The 16,206-nt window shown below is 36.5% G+C and overlaps 1 protein-coding gene across 1 annotated transcript in view; it reads left to right on the top strand.

Annotated features, from left to right (window-relative positions):
- The first annotated feature begins 317 nt into the window (after positions 1–317).
- The window catches only part of LOC125680441 (mitochondrial import receptor subunit TOM70-like), a 20,723-nt gene continuing 4,834 nt past the window's right edge, over positions 318–16,206 (top strand). Inside the window, exons 1-8 of the mRNA XM_048920040.2 lie at positions 318–602; positions 3,688–3,867; positions 8,355–8,481; positions 8,931–9,040; positions 9,647–9,979; positions 10,686–10,820; positions 12,249–12,354; positions 14,130–14,257. Of these exons, the coding sequence (XP_048775997.2) occupies positions 348–602; positions 3,688–3,867; positions 8,355–8,481; positions 8,931–9,040; positions 9,647–9,979; positions 10,686–10,820; positions 12,249–12,354; positions 14,130–14,257 (1,374 nt within the window). The 5' untranslated portion in view covers positions 318–347. The remainder of the gene's footprint in view (positions 603–3,687; positions 3,868–8,354; positions 8,482–8,930; positions 9,041–9,646; positions 9,980–10,685; positions 10,821–12,248; positions 12,355–14,129; positions 14,258–16,206) is intronic.

The raw sequence follows: 16,206 nt of genomic DNA, 5'->3' as shown, positions 1-16,206 counted from the left end.
GGTATAATACTGATACTGTCCATTTACTTGTGTATACACATGATTAGCAATTCATAAATGTATGTACTTGTTTCCCCCAACATGCTGCATCCACATGCAGTTTGCAGTCTATGTAACATGTAGTTAATGTTGTAAACTTTCTTTCTTTTTTGAATTTCCTTCTTTATAAACTGTCTTACTGTTATGCCCTCTGGGCCCAAAATTGGAATAAACTTATCTTATCTTATCTTATCTATATCTACATGTATAACTATCTATCTATCTGGACTATTGACAATCCGGGAAATTTGGATCCGTTTGTGAATATTTTTCCTTTTATCTTTGTCACGTGACGTGTTTGGATCAACATGGCAGCCGCCAGACGTTTCGGCATGGAAGTCCCAGCTGAAAACGCGAACGACGCGTGGCCGAAGTGGAAAATCGGACTGGCAGTGGGTGTTCCCGTAGCAGTAGTGCTGGGTGGTCTTTGGTATGCCAAACAGCGGGGAAGAAAGCAATCCAAAGAGAAGAAAGACGAAAATGATAGTAGAACCGAAACGTCCAAAGCGAAAGCAGCCAATTCAGCCTCACCAAGTGGCAATGTTCCAGAGAAGCCTGAAAAGGTTACAATCTTCAAGTTGTATATGTTTTTAAAAAAGTGTTTTGTGTTCAAACTGTAGGATGTAGAGAAAGAAAAAAACCCATGATATTGTGACCTTCACCAGCCGGTCTCGTTTTAAAATGAAAGCGAGAATCAGTTGGGTCTTGTGGGAAGTTGTACACTAGTCAGAGACATATATGATAGAGATTGATTCGAATCACGTACACGACATAACATTTTCATAAGACTTGTCAGTAAAATGAAAGTGAAGTTTCTAAAGGTGATGCAAGACACAAACTCAGCCAAATCAACGATATTTCAGGAAATGATTATGATCTGTGTATTTCTTTGGTAATAGTATATTTGTTAACCATCAAATCATATCAGAAATTGTTAAGTTCCATTGCATATATCAGATGGGAATACAGTATCAACTTAATGTTTTGTGGTGCGACTGCTGAGACAAGTGAAGACCTTTAACATTTTGACTTGAGACATTTAATCCACCCATTCATTTAATGCAGGAATTATAACCCCAAAAGAATTTGGAAATAAGTAACAATCACACGAAAAATATGGCTGAAATACGACACAAAAAGGTTTGCCAACATTCATCCTGGTGAACTTCCTTTTTTCTTTCCTCTCCACATCAGACCACCTAGAGTCATGATCAGTAACCCAAACTGTCATGTCCCCCATCCATGACCATCGATTTTGAGGTGATCCCCCAGCTGTTTCCGGGACTTTGTTTTGATGGTGGCAGGGCTGTCACTGTTCTTTTTGGTACAGGGTCTGGGTCCCATTAGATTGGGAAAATTATCGACGTTTTGGGTCAAATTGGGAAATTTTACTTTCATACAATGATTTTAAAAACTATTAAAACATAAATTTTATTGATTGTTCGTAGGTAAAGACAAAAACAACAAAGTAAGTTTAATCAGGTTTTATTTTTCAATTGATCACCTGGCTGCCAATCTATAAAGAGACTAGAAGGCATAATAAGAATCTGCTCTAGAGGTAGTTCAGTGTTGACTTAAAACTGTACAATTCTATCCTTCTGTGATTTAAAATAGTCAATGGACTTTGATAATTGGTTATGATTGAGTTGAAACTCTGGACCTTTAGAGCAAATTCTTATCATGCCCTCCAGACTTGACTGACCAAGTGTTGATCTAAGAGGTATGCAGAGAGATCATTAGGCTAAACAATGATGAATGTTATAGGGTTATTGAACTTATATTGGTGAATATTGGCATGAGTTGGCTGTGAAAATGCACGAGCTTGCAAGTGCATTTTGACAGCCAACAAGTGCCAATATTCACCAATATAAGTTCAATAACCCTTTTATTATATAGCTAAAGTATTTAGTTGTTAAATTATATCCCTTTTCATTCAAAATACTCCAAAATAGACGAGAATTCATCAATATTGGCATCTAAGGTGAAAGTGTGCAATATCAGCATGCATTTCTTAACTGTTCAATATTAAACCCGTTGTCGTCTGCCATTTTGGCTTGATTACGTCGTTAGGGTAAGGTCAATATTAAACGCTAACACTCGGAATGTTTCGGGCGCACACTATTTATGCAATGCAAAGTTAGTGTTCAATAAATTCTCAGGATATTCTCTAGATTTTATGCAGATTTTATGATAGACTATTTATTAGCTATATAATTATCGTTACTATCGGCATCCTGAGTTTCCTCAATAACTGGCTCGGTAATTGGGTTTGCACGTGTTATACTCACAGACGCTGTTGAATCACTGCTTTCATTTTCAGTTGCCTGTGTAACTATTGTTTTACTTTGACGAGTTTTGCTTATGTTTTTAAAAATGTTGCGTATTTTCTTACATGATTTACTTGCTTTCGAGTCGATTCTTTTGACGTAGTATTTCGAGTTGTGTGATGCCATTTTTAAATGTTTTTTTAGCTCGCTCCTAAATATAGTCGCCTCGACATCAGCAAAGGGTTTATCACAAGATATATATGAACTCAATATTCAAGCGTATCGTTGAGTGTGATTACTATCTCTTGCACAACTTTTCGGGCCTTATCGAAAATACACGAGAAGTTTTAAGTAAAAACTAAACTAACACGATTTAATTTTTTTTATACACATAGTGTATCAGTTTGGGATATTGGAAATTTTTAGATTAGTAAATTGGGAATTTCTAGAAAGGTAGATCGGGAATTTTGGAATTTTTTCCCAATTGGGAAGGGTCCTTTTATCGGACCCAATTCAAAGAGATTGACAGCCCTGATGGTGGATTGGTGGATATTGATACATGTTTGTCTGATGATGTCTCCTGTTTCCCCAACATACTGCCTCTGCCAAACCATTTTAGTTTAGCTTAATATTGTGCTGTTTTTGTTTATTTTCCACATGAAAGTAGCCAACTTCTTTGTCATGAGGAAGGGACAGATTGTCCTGAAAATTTGACAGTTAAGTTTTCATTGTTCATGTCATCGGGTCATTTTAGTGCTTTACATAATTTCCCCATTGACCTTGCATTTACTTTGTAGATCCAGTACTTTTTGTATAGGAATGTTGCTGGTATTTAGTGATGTATAACATTTGAAAATGAAAGTAAAAATCCATCTGGTGACAGAAAAGCACTGCAAAAGTATGGTTGAAACTGAACTTGCAGTATGGTCCACTAATTTTGAAAAGAAATGTTTGTAATTTAAATATTAATTTCTGTTAATTACAAAGTTCTCAGCTTCTAATGTTGCATGTGTTGCTAAAACCTAAATAGAGCACAACTTCTGGAGAAATGAGATTTCTTTATACAAAATTTGTTTTAAAAAAGTCCTCAGGATTTAGTTAATGGGAACATTGAATAGAAAAAATTTTAGAGCCCAATTTGGAGAAATTATAAGTATTGAAGAAAACTTTGAGTTACTTAAAATCTGGAGGTTTATTTTAAAGGAATTGTCACTTAGTGAGCAGGCACAAGAAAACTTTCAGTTACTTAAATCTGGTGGTTTATTTTTAAGGAATTGTCACCTAGCGAAACTTTGAGTTACTTAAATCTAATGGTTTATTTTTAAGGAATTGTCACCTAGTGAAACTTCGAGACACTTAAATCTGGTGGTTTATTTTTAAGGAATTATCACCTAGTGAGCAGGCACAAGCGGAGAAGAATAAGGGCAATAAATACTTTAAAGGAGGAAAGTATGACCAAGCCATTAACTGCTATACGAACGCCATCCAGACCTGCCCCGAGGGCGAAAAAGAGGCCCTGGCCACATTCTACCACAACAGGGCTGCCGCCTATGAGAAGCTGGTAAGACAAACAATGTTAAACCATACTGATCGCCATAAAAGTCCACGCTAAAAAAGTAAGACAAACAGTGTTAAACCATACTGATCGTCATAAAAGTCCACGCTATGAAAGTGTTAAACCATACTGATCACCATAAAAGTCCACGGTAAAGCGGGTTAAACCATACTGATCGCCATAAAAGTCCACACTATAAAAGTAAGACAAACAGTGTTAAACCAGACTTCTTCTGGTTCAAATTAACTTTCCTTTGTTCCCATTTGTATTATCAAGTTTTTCTATAAATTTTCATACTCAGCTAGGCATTTAGATTTCGTACGACTTGATTTCTTCTGTCTCAGATTGTATTGATAAGTCGTCCTGTTAATTTTCTTACAAAAGGTATATAAATATATTTAGTTGCCATATGATTTGACTCTCTTCCATCTCGAATTGTATTAGTAGGTCGCTCTATCAAATTTCGTGCATGCCAAGATATTCAATAGTTGGATAATGTGTTTTGTCAGGTCAACTGACCTACATCTGACAGGTCATACTAAAAATTCTCGCGTTAGAAGAGGAACGAAAGCTGGACGCAGGCTCATTAGACATATCCACACAGTGTGTGTTGAGCGGTCTAAATATGTGGGACACCAACAATCTAGAGTTAACATGGATAACCTAGTTTCTCTCTCATGTGATACACCCAGCACTCACATATCAGCCGTAACAGTCTCTGATGAGCCTAGCGAGATTGTCCCTATTCCAACTGTTGGCAACCAGTTTTCAAAACAGAGGAGAATACAGGTGAAAGTGTCGCTGGAGAGAAATGTAAACATCAAACAATTGAGTGGTGTAAATGAACATAACTTAGTGCATATACCTACCAAGAACAAACATGTGCACGTTACAGATAAATCCATCAGTCTGCATGTGATTAATGCAAGATCTGTAGCAGGAAAAGCTGTATCCCTTTGTGAATGTATCACTGATAAGAGTGTCGACATCTTGGCTATAACTGAAACCTGGTTGCGTGAAGGAGATGATTCACATATAAATGACCTCTGCCCCTCCGGGTACAAATACACTGGTGTGCCCAGACCTACATCCAAAGGGGGGGGGGTTGGCTTCGTTATCAGGGCCAGCATGGATATCACATGTACCCCTCAACCTGAATTCAAGACATTTGAAACTTGCATGGTCAGACTCAATGTCAACCATCCTGTCACTTCAGTGCTTGTGTATCATCCTCCTCCCTCACGACAGAATGGTCTCACAGTGACCCAATTTCTCCAGGAGTGGGAACAGTTCCTGTCACACATGTGCACCACTACTCCATCCCAACTGTGCATCCTCGGAGACATGAACACCCATTATGACGAACCGGACATGTCCAACACCAAACAGATGCAGAACATAGTGGCTGGATTAGACCTCAAACAACATGTAGATGTCCCCACACATGCAGCTGGACACACTCTGGACTTAGTGTTCACAAGGAATGACCCTATGTACTCACTAGTAAAGTCAATCTCTGTGATTGATATAGGAATATCAGACCATTATACGGTTACATGCCAACTCCATACCTGTCCATTACACCTGGCAAACAAAACTCGGCTAGCTAGGCAATTGAAGCTCATCCCTGTGGAAATATTGGCACAGCAGCTAGGAGAATCGCTGTCTTCCATCAAAGAGGGGAGCAATGTCGACGATCTGCTGTCAGATTTCGATTACAAAGCAAAAGAGGTTCTAGACAGCATGGCACCCCTTCGAACCATCACCATCAAAGGCGACTCCCTCAAACCGTGGTATAATGACTCAATCCATGAAGCCAGACAATGGAGAAGACAGTTGGAGCGTAAAGCCATGAGCTCAGGCCTGGAGGTACATAGACAGATGCTGGCGGAGCAGACCCGAGCTGTGGTGCAAATGATCAACTCCTCCAAGTCCAGCTATTATTAGGAAAAGCTCATCACAGCGGACAGTAAAGAGACTTTTAGAGTTATTAGCAGTCTGGTAAATCATAATGCAGGGACTCCCTTACCACCGGCTACCAGTGACCAGACCCTTGCTGACGATTTTGTGCAGTTTTTCTACAGCAAAGTTGAAAAGATCAGACAGGGTCTCGATGCCTCAGATCTCCATGACAATACAGCTTTTCCAGATCTGGACAGACCAGTGCCTCATCTTGGTTCCTTCAAGATCCAGACACAGGAAGAAGTGGACAAGGTCATCAGGAGCTGTGCTAATAAGACCTGCTCACTGGATGTCATCCCCACTGCGCTCTTGAAAAACAGCACTGTTCTTTCTTTAGTGCTACCAACCATTACTGAGCTGGTGAATTCATCACTTTCAACCGGGGTCTTTCCAAATGAGCTGAAACGTGCACTTATTACACCACGTCTGAAAAAGCCTGGACTTGATATGAGAACTTTTAGTAACTATAGACCAGTATCAAATATCCCATTCATCAGCAAGGTCATCGAGCGTGTTGTTGCACAGCAACTTAATAGCCATCTCACCAGGAATGATCTACATGATTATCTGCTGTCAGCTTATAAGACCGGTACCAGCACTGAGACAGCCATCCTATGGATAAAAGCAGATGTAGAAGCAGTACTGGATGAAGGTGACGCTATGCTCCTGGTCCTTCTTGACCTAAGTGCGGCATTTGATACCATCGATCAGATGTACCACTGTCCACCGGAGTGCCCCAAGGGTCTATTCTCAGCCCCCTTCTCTTCCTGGTGTACCTTCTCCCACTCAGGAGAGTTCTTAACCAATATGCCATAAACCGTCATGGGTTCGCAGATGACACTCAACTTTACAGCCGTTTGAGTGTAAAAAACACTGCCAAGCGGACCTATCAAGTCAACATTATGGAGGAATGCATAGCAAGTGTCAGAACCTGGATGACTGTGAACAAACTTATATGATGGAAAAACTGAGGTTATGGTGGTTGCTAGTGCCCACAAGCAGTGCCTTGTGAGTGATATCCGTCTGAAGATTGGTGAGGCAAAATTGACACCTAAGTCTACTGTTAAAAACCTCGGTGCTGCCTTGGACGCCTCCTTATCAATGGAAATACAAGTCAACTCCGTGGTAAGGAAGATGTACTTCAACATCAGGAGAATATCCAAGGTGAAACACCATCTCACCCAGGAAGTGTGTGCGAAGGTCATCAATGCAACAGTCATATCCCACCTTGACTATCACAATGCTCTCCTGCTTGGCATGACTGATCGCCCCATGCACCGACTACAAGTGGCTCAGAACAACGCTGCATGTTGTCTCACAAGAACATGCTACAGACAACATATTTCGCCGGTACTTCAACAACTACACTTGCTGCTGGTAAATCAACGTGTTGTGTTTAAAGTGCTGACAACCATACATAAGTCACTACACTCTTTCTCAGCACCAGCATACATGGGAGAGCTATGTCCTGTTTACCAGCCACATAGGACCTTGAGATCATCATCCGACCAATGGAAACTGGTAGTGAAGAAATCATCAAACAAATATGGTGCAAGAGCCATAAAAACACTAGGTGCACAATTATGGAATAAACTGCCATTGGAACTTCGAGAGCTTGAAGCACATGGAGCATTCCGCAAGAACCTAAAAACACTCTTGTTCAAACATGAATATGCCCTGTGAATGTAAAATTCAGTGTAATATCAAGGATTCCATGTGCAATCTCTTGCAAACGGAATTTTGATCCAGCATACGAATACCTGTATGCCAATTGTATCTTGTCAACTCAAAGTCAACCACTTCATCATTTTACTACCATGTTTTATTTTAATTCTTTCTATTGTTTTATCATTTTCTTTATAGCTCTTGCAGGTCTTTTATTAGTATATTATCAATGATTATTAGCACAAACATTGTACAGCGCGTAGAAACTATAGGTAATTTTGCGCTTTATAAACGAATGAAATAATAATAATTATACTGATCACCAGGAAAGTCCATGCTATAAAAGTCCACGCTATAAAAGTAAGACAAACAGTGTTAAACCATACTGATCGCCATATAAGTCCACGCTAAAAAAGTCCACACTATAATAGGGTTAAACCATACTGATCGCCATGGTATCATCCACGCTATAAAAGGATGGTGCTGCTTGTGCACTAAATCTAGATTTACATTTTAGGTTGTATATATATTGACAGATACTGTTATACATTATAATTTGTCTAGTAAGAAACCATAGCATATATATATATTTATAAGATTTTGAAATAACTGCTTTTGGTTTTGTGGATATTATGTACAATGGAGTAAAATGGATTAATAAAAATTAAAAGATTGTTAATGACAAAGATACGAAAGATAATGTGATCTTATTCTAAAAAATGTTAAGCATTGACAATTTGTGATTGCATCATGGTTTCTTTGAGAGTAAATGTATCTTAAACTTACTTCAGAGAACTCATTTAGAACTCACTCAGGCCTTATGTGCCCTAATGAAAGTTTGTCTAATGTCTTTGTGTGCTTTTCAGAGAAATGTGAAAATGGTGATCGAGGACTGTAATGAGGCCCTGCGACTCAATCCAAAATATCAGAAGGCTCTGATGCGAAGGGCGACAGCGTGTGAACAAAAAGGGGAATTAACTCAGGCCTTGGAGGGTAGGAAATCCTGAGCTGAGAGATTACTGCAAATTCTTAGATCAGACATTGTATTGTTGGAAAGTACAGCTCTCTCAACTGCCCGAGATATATCTATTTCTCAGGTGGGCAGGGACAAAATTTCATCGATAGGCCAGTGGTTGGGCTAATTTCAACAGCCAGTGTTCAACAACAAATGTCACAAATAAAATTTGCATTAGTAAATTCATTTGTGTGAAATGATATTTTAAAAAAATTGAAAATCAGGACTAGCAAATCTTGAACAGGGCTGACAATTACAGAGTGTGGTCAGCCGTGTGGCTGGCTCATAATTTCATTGAGTTTCTAACCCTGAACGCTGTCTGATGACTGTCATTCAGAAGAACTAGAAGGACAGAATTGATTGTGCTCTGTGTTTTGTATTGATGAGTTTAACAGTTATTAAATACCTCTATTTTTATTTACATAAGATGTGACAGCGATATGTATCCTCGAGGGCTTCCAGAATCCCCAGTCCTTGATGACAGCAGACCGAGTCCTGAAATCTCTGGGTCAGACCAAGGCCAAAGAAGCGTTTAAGGTCAGCATAGACAGGAGGTGGACAATAGAAAATACAAATTACTGTTTTAAAATCAGGATTGAAATTACAATGTAGGTCGGTAGTCAATGAAAAATTGTTAGGCCTGAATTTTCTGGGAATTGGACATTGATAAACTAATCCAAAACAATATTGTAGAAATCATGAATTTATCATATTTTGGTAAAGGAACAGGTAGTAAGAAGTGAACATGTATTACATGAATACATTGAACTACAAAATAATCTGTCTGTGTTAAAATGAAAATTGGATTTTTTCATCCTGTTTTATAGTTACTGTAATACATTATACCTAGTGGTATTGATTCATTTTAAAATTAAACAGTTAAGAAAAATATTAATAAAATATATGATTTGCAGTCAATAAACATCTAAAAAGATTACATGTCAATAAATCTCTTGCAATTATTGAATGCATGATTTACAGTGTTTGTTTACCGCCGTAAAATGGCTGAAGTAATGCCACAATGGCATAAAACCATAGACAATCAATCGTTTTCTGTGTTTGTTGTTAGAAATTGTCCTTTGCTAATAAAAGATATCTTTCGTTAACTTAAAACATTTTTGTTACAAAATTTGTATTTTGTAGAAGAGAAAGCCTATGATGCCTTCCCGACATTTTATCCGTACTTATCTAAATTCCTTCCTGAACGACCCAGTAATAAATGCGGCTAAAGCCCTCGCAGAACAGCAAAACGGGCATTCTGAGGATATCAGCAGCTACCAGGTGGCGCTACAGAAGCTCGGGGCCGAGGAGTTTGATGACATCATTGATCTCTGCTCAAAGGAAATTTCAGCGAGTCTGACCAATGAGATTGAAGCACGGCTTCTGAGGGGAACCATGTACTTCCTGTGTAACCAACAGAAAGAGGCTATGGAGGATTTCAATAAGGTGTTGGCAGCGGAAATTCTGGATAAAAGGGTAAGTTCATCAAGTCTCTGTCCAATATTCACAGGAGGGAAAGATCGGCAATAGAAACAGAGTTCAACTTGATATGTTACTGAAAAGTGATATTGACTACAACCCAAAATATGTTGTTTGTTGTGATCGGCTGGAACAGCTCCTAACGTTGAGTCAATGTTTAAAGTGTTTGCAGGCCAAGAAGACAGATGCAAGGAGCATTGGAAACATTTGTATATATGCGACTCAAATTTTTTACTCTTCTAGTAGTTCATAATTTGTGATTTAGTAAATTGTATTATAAACCTTTAATATTTGATACACCATTGATGATATCTCAAAGCTATTGATTATATCTTGTGAATCAATGATTATATCTCGTGAATCAATCATATCTTGTGAATCAATGATTATATCTCGTGAATCAATCATATCTCGTGAATCAATGATTATATATCGTGAATCAAAGATTATATCTCGTGAATCAATCATTATATCTCATGAATCAATCATTATATCTCGTGAATCAATCATTATATCTCATGAATCAATTATTATATCTTTATATCTCGTGAATCAATGATTATATCTCGTGAATCAATGATTATATCTCGTGAATCAATGATTATATTTCATGTACCATTGATAATATAAATTTTGTGCATCATTAATTATATGTCATTTTGTGTATTGCTTATAGTACGGAGTGTTTGTGAACATTTATCAGGTGAAGGTGAATGCCCTGATCAAGAGAGGAAGTTTGTACATGCAGCAAGAGAAACACACCGAGGGCCTGGACGACTTTGCAACTGCCGTCAGAATTGACCCGGATAACATCGATGTATACCATCACCGGGGACATGTAAGTCTGATGATGTCAGTGTAACAAATTTTAAAGTTTTACCTTAGAAAATGTAGAAAATTCTGTAAAATTCCTTCCCTTATCAGTGATTTTTTAAGACCCATTTTAGGTCCGAATATCGGCCCATTCCCCTCCCAAAAATTACCAATTTTTTTCCAATTTAACTTGCACTTTTCCCGATAATAAAAACTGGCGAAAAACATATTTGTTAAAGAATAAGTTCATTGAGAATAGTTTATGTACGACACAACAAAGACGTATCAATTCTAGATGATTTAGAAAGAATAGACATAAATTTTAAGAGCTTTAAGAAAAGAAAGTTAAATATGTAAAATATAAGAAGAATGACATCAATTTGTGTTTGATTATTTGTTTGATATGATATATTTTGATAGCATATTTACAATAATGACTAGGTTTTCCCAATTTGATCAAAATTATTAAATGTTGACAATTTTTCCCAATTCGAAAGCCACAGGACCCTTTTGAAAAATGTTGAAAAATCACTGCTTATAAATACATTAGGGATTCAAAGTTCTCCTAAACTACCAAGATACAATGTGTAATATTTATATGCAAACACCCTCATGTGTTTTAGATTAAAAAAAATTTAATCCATGGCAAAGCTATTATAGGGCTTTAAAATTTCATCAGGGAATATATAGAACAATTCATAAGAAATGTAAAAACCAACAAGGGTACATTAGTCAAAATAATGTGCTGTAGATTTCAATTTGTTTACACTATGGCTGCTAGGTTTGAGGGTGAGGTCACAGAAAGGTTTCGAAGTTTTACTTACGAATGCATAGGAAAATTCTTTTGAAATCATTTTTTCAAGAATCACAAGGATAGTATGTTAAATTAAGCTAGCATCACAAGGGTAGTATGTTAAATTAAGCTAGCATCACAAGGGTAGTATGTTAAATTAAGCAAGCATCACAAGGGTAGTATGTTAAATTAAGCAAGCATCACAGGGGTAGTATGTTAAATTAAGCAAGCATCACAAGGGTAGTATGTTAGATTAAGCTAGCATCACAAGGGTAGTATGTTAAATTAAACAAGCATCACAAGGGTAGTATGTTAAATTAAGCTAGCATCCTTGTGTACTGTAGATTCAAGTCTGTTCACTCCTTATATAGATTCATATTTGGTCAGAACATGCTCGCATGACTAGGGTGTGGCCAATAATAGGGAATTTTGATGCAACTACTAGGGTGAGCATTGTGACCCACAGGCCTCTTGTTACATATTTGTTACCCAATGATGAATTGATATCACAAAATTGTTGCTATGCTATGGAAAAGAACCATGTTTTCATATTTTTGAAATTTGACAAGTCAGTTTTGTGGAAGTGAAACTCACATGATTTTGAAATTCACTGAACTCATATTTACTTTGAGTAGTAATCATGTGACCCATTTTTTTCAGCACAACATCCAAATGGACAGAATGGATGACGCTATTAGGGATCTAGAGAATGCCATCAGTAAATGCACGACCTTCGCTCCCTCTCATGTCCAGAAATCCTTCGCCGGTTTGTAGTCTTCATTAGTAATTATACTGTACGGCTTCTCTCTGTCAGACCCAGATATCATTTACATATATATCTCTGTCACGTCCAGATATCATTTACATGTATATCTCTGTCAGACCCAGATATCATTTACATACCGTATTTTGCCGAATATAATACGCACTTTTTTTAGAGAATATTTTTGTGTCAGAAAGGGGTGCGTATTATATACCACAATAGGTTTTTGACCTTTTTTTCCAGATGAAACTCGGCGATTAAGTAGTGTAATATTTCATTCAAAGACCAAGGCTTCGGATACTGTACGTCGCGCCTTTTCACGTTCACCTATTTATTAAGTAGAAAATTCGACCTCAAGAAAATTGCTACAGAAACGTAAAATTGCAGAAAATGTGATATATATACTTACAATATCTAAATAATTCAATTATCATGAAACAAACAGCCAATCAAATTGCATTGGATCTGACTATTCATTACATCGCATGCCGCCATTATTGAAAGCATGTGTACACAATAATGCCTTGACACGTGCTAAAATTGTTGGAAAATAATTTTGTCACTTGCTAAAAGTTTGTTTACTGTAAGTTTTATGAATAGGCCTAATTTTTAATGAAATACTTATTTGAATCTTTGAAATAACTATTCTTGCGTAAAAGCGTGTGTTTTACGAAGCCATTGTTGTGTACACTGCTTTTGTTAGATACCCCCTCCGGGTAAAGAAATACCTAACAAATTTTTTTTTCACACATTTTAATAGTCATCGTAGTTAACGAGGAGTTGATAATTTGCATCTTTGTACCTACCATGGTGTGTTGATTACAGTAAAATAAGCGATAGTTTAATTGTTTCATTTTATTTTTATAACATCGGCTATTTGATTGATTTTAAGTTTCAACAAAGGAAATATCGAGTCAGTTAAGACTTTAATGCTACAAAATCTCGTGCTTTGCTGAAATGAACAGGCTTGTCCGGGTTGATATTTCCCTGAAGATTCTCATTGAAGATTACCGCGATGTAGACCTCATCTCAAAAAGTTTGCAAATTATTGTGCGTTGTTTAGAATTCATTATTTCTGCAAAAATATTAAGTGAAAATTAACACCAAGTATAAAATAAAGATTACCGCTTGGTCAAAATTTTTGCTGCGTATTATACACCCGAAGTGCGTTTTTTCACCAACTTTTAGGCTCAAAGTGGGGGGTGCGTATTAAACACCACTGCGTATTATATTCGGCAAAATACGGTATTTATTTTTGTCACGCCCAAATATCATTTACATAATTATGTATATTTCTGTCAGACCCAGATATCATTGACATGTATATTTCTGTCACGCCTAGATATCATTCATCGGTAAGGAATTGTCCTCTGTGTATTAAATTATTATCCTGCTACTAAATTTCCTATATTCTCAATCTCTCTCGCGCCCAGATATCATTCATCAGTAATGGACTTGTTCTCTGTTGATAACGATGGTATGATCTTACCAGTGAATATTTACATTTGCTTTTTAATCCTGTGATAAAGTGTATTAAGGAGTTTTGAAGGATATATTTTTTATAAATGCAAAGACCGAACCACTATAAATCTGTTATGTGTATGAACACTGTCGAACATGTCATCTGCATCTCGGCCCACATTGAATTTTGTAATAATAATAGTAGGAGTTCATACGCACGTTATTCAATTTGTATGCACACACCATTGTGGTTATGAGGCTACATCTTTCAAAAAATAATAATTCAATGCTTAATTGTAATGTAATCTTTTGTTTAGAACACAAGAAAGCTGCCTCTCAGATGGTGGGGATGAACCTCCCCCTCCCCCAGTCGGTGTTGCAGTCCTATAAAGAGTGCGTAGACATGTTCCCAGAATACGGAGATGCCAGGGCACTCTACGCACAGGTAAATATCTATTATTGTGTAAATTCTCTATGCACAGGTAAAAATCTATTGTTGTGTAAATACTCTACGCGCAGGTAAATATCTATTGTGGTGTAAATTCTCTACGCACAGGTAAATATCTATTGTTGTGTAAATTCTGGTGATTTCTTTGGAACAAATGGTGAGTAGACAAATTATTCTGGTGATTTCTGGTTGACAAATGATCTCAGTGGGCACTTATTCTGGTCATGTTTTGGGGTCATTTCAAAACATGTTCTATAGCTACTCCAGCACACTAGAGGTTCATTTGTCTTTGTTATCAGGTATATCATGTGTATGTTTGCTTTTATGTTTTAATTTTTATTATTCCATTTTATTTCAATGTTTTTTGATACCAATGTACAGTGTGTATAAGGAGCGTAGAAATGTGAGTGGAGGCTCTTGCTTGTTGATCAACCTTGAAAGTTTACAAGCACCTTGAGATACCTCAGAGTTTAGGGATTCAACATAATACCAAGAAAGCAGTCATGTGATAGATTCTTGATGTATTCTATATGATATAAGAAATCAGTCATGTCATAGATTCTGGACGTATTCTGTATAATATAAGAAATCGGTCATGTGATACATGTAGATTCTGGACGTATTCTGTATAATATAAGAAATCGGTCATGTGATACATGTAGATTCTGGACGTATTCTGTATAATATAAGAAATCGGTCATGTGATACATGTAGATTCTGGACGTATTCTGCATGATATAAGAAATCGGTCATGTGATAGATTCTGGACGTATTCTGTATAATATAAGAAATCGGTCATGTGATAGATTCTGGACGTATTCTGTATAATATAAGAAAGCAGTCATGTCATAGATTCTGGATGTATTCTGTATGATATAAGAAAGCAGTCATGTCATAGATTCTGGATGTATTCTGTATGATATAAAAAAGCAGTCATGTCATAGATTCTGGACGTATTCTGTACAATATAAGAGTGCTTAATAAACTGACTTTAATATGTTTTATCTCGCCTGAGTGCAAAATTCAAGTGGGATATTTTAATCAATGGCTATAAATTTACTGAAGACCTCATAATGTGGACATTGTTAATGTTGATGTCAAATATTCCCCATCACACATGTAAATACACAGATTCTGCTATGATACAATATCACATATATATACGACGTGAAGAGGGTCAAAAATCAGGAAAACTCACAACATATTTTTCGTATAAAGAAAACTTTACTATGGAAAGTTATATATTTTTAGAATCCCTAGAATTAAGAAAAACTCTATGTAGATTTCGAATTAGTGCACATGACCTTCGAATTGAAAGAGGAAGATATGAATTTACAAAAACCAATTCTGGCCAGAAGATTTCTTTAGAAAGAAACAAAAGAATATGTGAATTATGTAACCTTAATTGTGTTGAAGATGAATTTCATTTCCTTACTGATTGTCCATTCTATGTTGAAGAGAGAAATATATTTTTTAATGGTATATACAAGCTCAACAAAAATTTTATCTATCTAACAAATAAGGACAAATTTACTTGGTTGATGATTAATGAAGACAAACCAGTAATTGTCAAGTTGAGTGAATATTTAGTGCAAACTTTCAGAAAAAGAAGTGATGCTTTAAAACTGCAAAAATCATTATAGTTTATTATTCATATATTGGTATAATACTGATACTGTCCATCTACTTGTATATATACATGATTAGTAATTCATATAATTATGTATGTACTTGTTTCCCCAACATGCTGCATCCACATGCAGTTTGCAGTCTATGTAACCTGTAGTTAATGTGGTAAACTTTCTTTCTTTTTTGAATTTCCTTCTTTATAAAATGTCTTACTGTTATGCCCTCTGGGCCCAAAATTGGAATAAACTTATCTTATCTTATCTATGCTTAGATGCAGGGGTACTATAGAGGAAAATGTTTTGTATTATTTGATATTT

Source organism: Ostrea edulis, chromosome 2, assembly GCF_947568905.1.
Source record: "Ostrea edulis chromosome 2, xbOstEdul1.1, whole genome shotgun sequence".
Classification (NCBI taxonomy): domain Eukaryota; kingdom Metazoa; phylum Mollusca; class Bivalvia; order Ostreida; family Ostreidae; genus Ostrea; species Ostrea edulis.
Note: the sequence above shows the minus strand (reverse complement) of the source record. Positions and strands in the feature narration are given on the sequence as shown.